At 34.6% G+C, this 8,316-nt stretch overlaps 1 protein-coding gene across 1 annotated transcript in view; it reads right to left on the bottom strand.

Annotated features, from left to right (window-relative positions):
• LOC108909775 (acetyl-CoA carboxylase) overlaps nt 1–8,316 on the bottom strand; it is a gene marked incomplete in the record, with an annotated part of 132,851 nt that overhangs the window by 31,707 nt on the left and 92,828 nt on the right. Inside the window, 3 exon segments of the mRNA XM_023455595.1 lie at nt 2,520–3,110; nt 3,168–3,256; nt 3,308–3,408. Of these exon segments, the coding sequence (XP_023311363.1) occupies nt 2,520–3,110; nt 3,168–3,256; nt 3,308–3,408 (781 nt within the window).

Raw genomic sequence — 8,316 nt, 5'->3', positions numbered from 1 at the left:
AAAAAAAATATGACCGTATAGAAAATTAAATTTTAAATTGAGTTTCTTGTTCTTTAAACTCGATCCAATATGGCGAACATGGTTAAAAAAATCGCAAAGTTAAAAAAAACGGTTTTTCTAAAATAACTAAAAAAATATAGCACGGATTGAAAAATTTTAAATGAGAAAGTTGTAGGTTTTAAAAAGATCTATCGACTGATTTTTTGAAAGTATCGATTGCTTTGTTACTTTTCGAGATATATCGACAACTTTACAATAATATTACGGATAGGAATTTTTTCGAGTTTATCTTTTATTTTCGCTAATTTTCCTGGTGTAAGTGTTACGATTTATTTTTTTTTAGATATAATCTTACGGTTAAATATTTGTAAGTCAGTTTGTTAGCTCTTAAATCGGTAGTATAACTAATTTTAATCAGACACTTAGAGACACCTGTAGGGGAAAAGCCAAATTATTAAATTCAAATTCGAGCAAACAAAAGGCAAAGAAATAGATAACATATCTCTGACGGAAAAACGGGCCTCCTCGCGGAGAACAGAGCGTTTTAGAAAAAACAGTTTTTTTTTTTTTGTTAAAAATCAGTAGTAGTATATGGCCAGCTAGTGTGGAGACCGAAATTACGAATTTATTGTAAAGGCTGTAAAACGTTTAAATAACGGATTAAAACTCCTCGCCTAGCGACGAAGACGAAGCCTGTGGGTATAGAAATTTTGGTTGTTGGCGCCGTCTGTTTCTGTATTTTATTTGGGTCATTTTATCACGTCTCCAAGTGTTAGGGATTTCGGCATTGGAGGTAAGCGTGTTTCACATTATCATTATAATAGAGTAAACCTACTAGATTCAAAAAACAAAAAAGAAAAGGCAAAAAAAGTATCACTAGCGCTCGATATTCGGTATTATGCCACGTTTCGTTACAATTTTTAGGCGTTTTGTCCGGAGGAGGCAAAGGTTGTCCACGCACGACGTGTTTTTGCTGTTGGGTTCTTTTTTTATTGTAAGAAGAGTTTGCCTACCGTTTGACGCGAGTCGTCCCATGATTATGCGGATAGCCGACATCTGGTGGAAAGCAGATTTGACTCTCTCGAATGATTATTCCTGCTGCAGTTACTACACAACACCCTTTTTTTTGTTTGAGGCAATTTATGCCACACTTCATCGTTTCTTCGATCAATATTACTCGCACGTTATTACATTCTGTGTCGTCCTGGTCGAATAAGGCCGTAATGTTGTCATTGTTATTAGTTTTAAGATAACTGGTATAACTATACATTGTTTTTTTTTTATTGCCGCCAATAAAGCTATGATGACTATTTAGTGGTTTCATCATTGTGGTTATTTCACGAATTTATTTTTTTTGTCTACTCTATTACTTTGGCGAAGGGCAGTAAATATTTCTGAAACCACTTGGCGCCCGATTATTTTTTTTATTAGTAGGATCCACGCCCCCACTGAGAAATCAACTAGCCAAAAACAAAAATTACTACCCTAGCAAAAACAAACAGGTAACATCACTGTTATTTAAAAATTAAAATTTATTTAAAGTTAAATAAATAAATAAATAAAAAAAATAATAATAAAGGGGGAGATAAAAAGGGGTAACAAGAAATTGACGCCCATAACGTGGGGCCTGCAAGTCTGTTTTATCGTACCGTTGCTGTTTTTGTAAAATTTAGATACCAGTAATTCTGCAAATTGGTACATTTTGTAGTGTTTTATTATATACATTTATTTGTAATAGGTATATATGTGATATATATTATGTTGGTCTGTTAAGTGGGTTAATATTGATCGAGATATATGCATTTTGTAGACGTTAGTTATTTATTTAGGTTTTTTAATTTGTTGAAGTTTTATTCAAAACTTATTAAAGATAATAATTAAAGTAGTTATCGGTTTAAGTAATGTAAATAATGTTAATAGTTTTCCTGGCTGAGTACAGAATTGTTTTCTGCTGGTAATAGATAGCGCAGCAATTCCCTTTTTTTGTCTAGTCGATTTATCGATTAGTTTAACTGATCTTTATATTTGATTTTCTTTGTACGAATAAAATATGGACTTGAGTCGATTAACCAGAGACGAGTTAGAATACGAGGTGGGGGTACGCGGATTTTCTGGTACAACGGAAACAANTGTTGTCATTGTTGTTAGTTTTAAGATAACTGGTATAACTATACATTGTTTTTTTTTTATTGCCGCCAATAAAGCTATGATGACTATTTAGTGGTTTCATCATTGTGGTTATTTCACGAATTTATTTTTTTTGTCTACTCCGTTACTTTGGCGAAGGGCATTAAATATTTCTGAAACCAATTGGCGCCCGATTTTTTTTTATTAGTAGGATCCACGCCCCCACCGAGAAATCAACTAGCCAAAAACAAAAATTACTACCCTAGCAAAAACAAACGGGGGGGACATCACTGTTATTTAAAAATTAAAATTTATTTAAAGTTAAATAAATAAATAAGAAAAAATAATAAAGGGGGAGATAATAAGAATTTTTTTCTAGCGCTTACCGATATCCTCCAGACCGCTGTTCAGCTTCACCAACCTATTGGGGTGGGACGGCGGCAACATGAAGATGAAATGGACGAGAGGCACCTCCCCGCTCAACTCCAAGTGCTGCAGACACGAAATGTCGTAACTGGTGTACGCCCGTCTCACGTACACCTCCAAGGCGGCATTGCACACCGCCCTGTTGGTGTGATAGAAGAAGTCGTGCAGGATATCGAAGATGGACGTCTCGGAAACTATGAGCTTCTGCAGGTTCTCCGGGTGGAACTCGTGCCCGTACATGTCCACGGCGGAGAGGAAGATGCTCTCCATCTGGTTGTGCCTCAGTTCGTAGGCGGGTTGGTGGGCGGCGATCAGCACCTGCCTGGCCCTGAGGGCGACGCGGGAGTGCTCGCTGCGGTTGAGAGACGTGAGTTCCGTCAGGCAGTTGGTTAGTTCGTCGGTTAGGCCGGGTTCGTTGCCCCAGAGGTGGTCGATGAGCATCGTCACGAGCAGGTTCTTTTTGGACACCTGACTGTGGGAGAAGATGGTGGCCGTGACGGCGGCCATGTCGTCTTTGTGCTTCTCCCGCAACAAGGACACGCATTTGTCGTAAGAACCTGAACGGAAAATAATAATTTGTCGTATTTATTAAAACGATGATAACGGCCACTTACCGTGCAGAAACTGGCTCTCGACTTCATAGTACTGCCTCAACATTTCCTGGACGGCGTGTTTCATCCTGCCCCGGATGCCGTTACGATACCTACGGAAGTATCCTTCAGAAACGGATTTAATTACGCGATTAAACGTTTACCTCTGCACTAGCTGGACGATGCCTTCGGTCGCCAAAAAGAAAGCGTCTCGCTCCGTCCTCTTATGCATGCTGGCCGCGTGAGTGTCAATAACGCTGGCGATCTGTTGAAAGAAAGAAGAGAAATCGATTTCAATTACGACCACAGCTCGACACTCCAGAAAATAAAAAACTGTTAAAATGTCTCATCAAACAATCTGCGTCTATTGAATAAATAATATTTATTAAACGTTTTCCAAATTTATGTGGAAAGTGAAGTAAATATTGAAAGTCAAGTGCAAGAAATCAACTATTGCAGCTGCTGTGTTGGGTATTTTTATTTTTATACAATCTGATTCTGACGTACGGTGCAAGTAGTGTTCCGATGTGTGTGGTTAATGATGATAATGAATAATTTTGGCTGAAACATGTATGCGGGAATTACCCCAAAACCGTTGATCGTATCGTCACATGTATTGGTCGGAATTAAATGGAAAAATTACGTTCACTTGTAGACAAAACAGGAAATAGAAAAACTAATAAAACAGATCATGTTTTAACATGCATACAAAATTTCCGATATAAAAACAAAATATGTTGTACTTTTCACTGATGAATGTACGTATTTCTTTAACGGAGACCACAACACTTACAAAAGTACAAATATGTGGAGATTTTGAGAACCGCTGCCCACGTGAAAGGTAATTATTTACGTCAGCACATCAAAGATTGAGAGCTTGCAGAATCATCTGTGTGTGGGATATTTTATATGGCTTAGGACGTAAACATTTTAATTTCATCCTAGTTTAAAATGTAGAAATTGGTTTTATTAGCGAATCGAAATTAAATTATACAGTAATCATGACACTAAATCTTAATAATGGAAATTCTAAACAATTAAAAATTATTAAATACTATCATAAATATTAAAACTGCAATATTTAAAAAGCAAATCTACTGCAATTAAGCGAATGTAACAAATAAATTACTTTCGAGGCAGATACTCCAACGATGACTTTTTTAACCACTGAAATTTAAAATTTTGATTTTACCACATTCAAATTGTACAGAAAATTATGTATTTTTCATATTAAACTCAACCTTTTGTATTGGCTAACGCATAATTTTCTTGTTTTAATGTTGGGTTGACGTTTGCGTCGATTCGTTATTTTCACAGACGGTGTTTTTCTCTCGACTGCCTTTAAGTTTAATAATTTTACTGAACTATTGCATATTCAAGTGAAATATGGCGGTTTACATGAATATCGAAACTTTAGATAAAGTTAAACGCGTATTTACTTTGCAAGAAATATTCCAAATCAACGTAAGTTGATAAATATGGCATAAACACATTTGGTATACCTGTGTTATAAATATCAAGGATATGTAATTCATTCAACATATAAATTGTAATGAGATTTTAACTAATTTCATTACATGTTGATTTTAATTCCAAATACCATCCATTTTCTCCTCGATTCCTTTTACTTTTACAGTCTCAACATATTCTTACTCAAACTATGCTCCGATCAACTCCAGAAAACACACACTAAAAACGCCGTACTATATTTTCAAAGCGCCACCTACACAAGGGTATATACAGGGTGATTCAAAATTTAGTACAAATGTAACAAAAGCCGGGACGTGCAGTCAGTTATTTATTAGTTCTCGGAAGGATGGGCAAAAAGTAATAAATATTTCAGTCGACACAAATTATCGGAGGGTTAATGGTTTTCAAGTAGTAGGTCACCAAGACTGTCCTTTCGGGGAAGGCCACCCGAAATTTAACAATATTTTTCACTTAACTGTCGGGGCCATGTGTATACCATCTAGTATGAGAGAAAAATCGATTTCATAACGCGCGAAACCGCGGAAGAGCGTAGAGGTTTCAATTTAGAATTAAAATATATTGTAAAACCAATAGTAATTCGAAAAGAGAGTATACCTAAGCAGCTGGGTTTTTTTGATGGATTTTTCCTAGCTATAAGAGTAGATTAAATGAGATCGACTAATCCGTCCCGTAATTCGCGGAGTCATTAAAGGAAGGCTAGGGTTAATTATAAGTAAGTTTAGCTTCAGAATTATTGATATAGATGCAGTCAAGTCAATTAGGTAATTATTAAGTATACCGGCGTCCGATATTCAGGTCCCCGCCAATAAGATAAGAACCGAAACTTCTGGACCCAAGAAATGGGCGTGTCAAANAAATCAACGTAAGTTGATAAATATGGCATAAACACATTTGGTATACCTCTGTTATAAATATCAAGGATATGTAATTCATTCAACATATAAATTGTAATGAGATTTTAACTAATTTCATTACATGTTGATTTTAATTCCAAATACCATCCATTTTCTCCTCCATTCCATTTACTTTTACAGCCTCACCGTATTGTTACTCAAACCATACTCCGATCAACTCCAGAAAACACACACTGGAAACGCTGTACTACGTTTTCAAAGCGCCATCTACACAAGGGTATATACAGGGTGATTCGAAATTTAGTACAAAGAATTTAGGGACGTATTTTTGAGGTCAAAATAAGACTTTTTTTTCCCTGTAAACGTGAGTAGTTTTCGATGTACAGGATGTTAGTTTTTTATTTTTTCGATTTTTTAGGAATAATTTTCAAACAGATTTGAATTTTGGCATAAAACTTGGTCCGGGGTTTTTTTAGGATGCTAAATTTAAATATGTCATTGGTAATGACGCTGCTTGTAGAGGGCGCCACCTATAAGGGTACGCTTGAATTAAATTGGACCTAACTTTTTTACTATCCTGCACATTGACGTTTCATATTAGCACGTTTATTCCCCCATCAATTTTAAGCAAAAATGGTATACTTAAATTAAAAATTTTAAAATGTATTTTCACCATCTAATATTGCAATAATGCAATGATCTTGAATTTTAGCTCTTTATATGTTTTTGATATAACTAATCTTTTTCGAGGAAATCACTGCCGACTAAACGATAATATTGTTACTACTACTAGATTTTTGCTACTCTTGTGTTTGAAAAAAAAAGTCCAAGTAGTAGTTAAATTTTCCAGTAGACCTGTCGTAGTCAGAGTTGTAAAATTTTAGATTTTAACTATTTTTGCATTACAATTGTTATTTAATATCCACCGAATAAATTTCAGTATCTCTGCCTAGATATAGTGGTGCCCTTGATACAACGGAGAGTTTCAAATTCGACATAAAAGTGTTGCAAAATGTGAGGAAATTTAAAGAAAAATTGTAGAAATTAGGTTTTGTAAGGTGTCGATCTCACAGAAAAAGCTTAGAAAATAGTTTATTGAAAATAGGAACGGCAAGTGCAGGAGCAGGCCAAAACCTTCTTGAAAAGAAAAAAAAAAAATGTAACAGCCAAGAACCAGTGGGAAAATTTAGTTTCGGTTGTAAGTAATAGAAAAAACAAAAATTAAACATGAGATAAAGGGAAATTGTGAAATGGCGGTGGGGTTTAAGGGTTGAAAAGAAATTTTTGCGATGTTTGGAAATATGACTTCCTAGCGTAGTGTTCCACACAAAAGTTGTAAATAATAAAAAAATTGAAAACTTTTATACAGGATATTTTTCAACATAACCTCAAATTTTAAGAGAAAATCGCGGAAAACCAATTTTTTTGTTTTTTTTTTGTGAGTGTACCTTTTTTTTTATTACGAAATAAGCATGATTTTTTTTTTTGGAAACTGGAAAACGAGTAGTTTTTGAGATATTAACAGTTTTCCAAAAAAAATACACAATTTCCCAGGAAAAATTGTCTTGATTTTTTTTTCGATTTGAATACTCTGCCTGGGCATCATTTTGACCGTTGAAATTGTTTTTATTCAAATATGTACTAAAACAGAATACTTATCGTTATACTATTTTTAGTAACGGTACGGTGCCTTACCAAATTTTTCAATTAAATTTATTAAACATTAATAACATTACTTTGTAGTAAATTATTTTATTGAAATGTAATCTATTATTTACATAAATAACGAAAAAATTGAAAATATATAGAATATTGAAAAATTTGTGATCCAAAAAGTGGTTTTTTTGGTTTTTCTCAATTTTAAGCATTTTAATGAAAAATAAACCATAAACATACATTCAACATTTTAAAGTAGACATTTCAACGGTTAAAATAAGCCCGGCAGAGTATTAAAATTAGTGATGGGAGATCTGGAGTGAAAAATCGAGTGGTACTCGATTAATGAGATCACTCGAGATGTTCACTCCCACCACTCGAGTGATTATTACACTGCGGCTGCGCCCCTAAATGTTGCTGCATACTGCTGATTGCGTGACTTTTTTTTTAGAATAATACAAAAAAAGTGTTTAGGTTGTCAAGTTTTTTAACCCTTTCACTGCTCCAGACGTATATATTCGCTAAAAATTTATAGGGCTCAAACTGCTCCAGACGGATTAATTCGCATGAATAGTTAAATTGGATCAGGCTGCTCAAACCGTATATATTCGCAACCATGCGCATCAGTGACTCGATTATTGCAATTGGTAAGGCGAATTTTTGCGGGCGAGCTTATACCGATTGTGACAAATATTTTTATGGAAAGAGGTGCTGGTAATTATACCAAGATTGTTCATATTTCTTTCAGTTTCTATTTAGTACATATATACTGTTGTTTCGTTTTTGTTTATTTTATTTAGTTTTTTTTATATATATTATATTCTATTTCTAGCTGTTATTATTATTCGAAGAATCTTTAATTTGTATATTTTTGCTCATTGTTGTTACCGCGTAAAATTGGTGGTTTTCAACGCCTCTATTGGCGACGACTCGAAATAATGGACTTGAATGGTGACTCTCTTTGAACCCATACGCTCTCTTGTGTTCGCTATTATTCCGCTATCAAAAACCTCTGGTGTTTTCCATTACGAAACCGGCCGGTATTAGCCTGCGATATAAGTGCGAGGGTGTGAAAATTCCTGTAAGAAGACGCCTAGTTTCAAGGTAAGAAAACCACCGATCGCATTTTGTTTATATTTCATATTCTCAATTATTTTTTTTGCCGACAATTA

Source organism: Anoplophora glabripennis, unplaced genomic scaffold, assembly GCF_000390285.2.
Source record: "Anoplophora glabripennis isolate ALB-LARVAE unplaced genomic scaffold, Agla_2.0 scaffold688, whole genome shotgun sequence".
Taxonomy (NCBI): domain Eukaryota; kingdom Metazoa; phylum Arthropoda; class Insecta; order Coleoptera; family Cerambycidae; genus Anoplophora; species Anoplophora glabripennis.
This window is presented reverse-complemented; position numbering and strand designations above follow the sequence as displayed.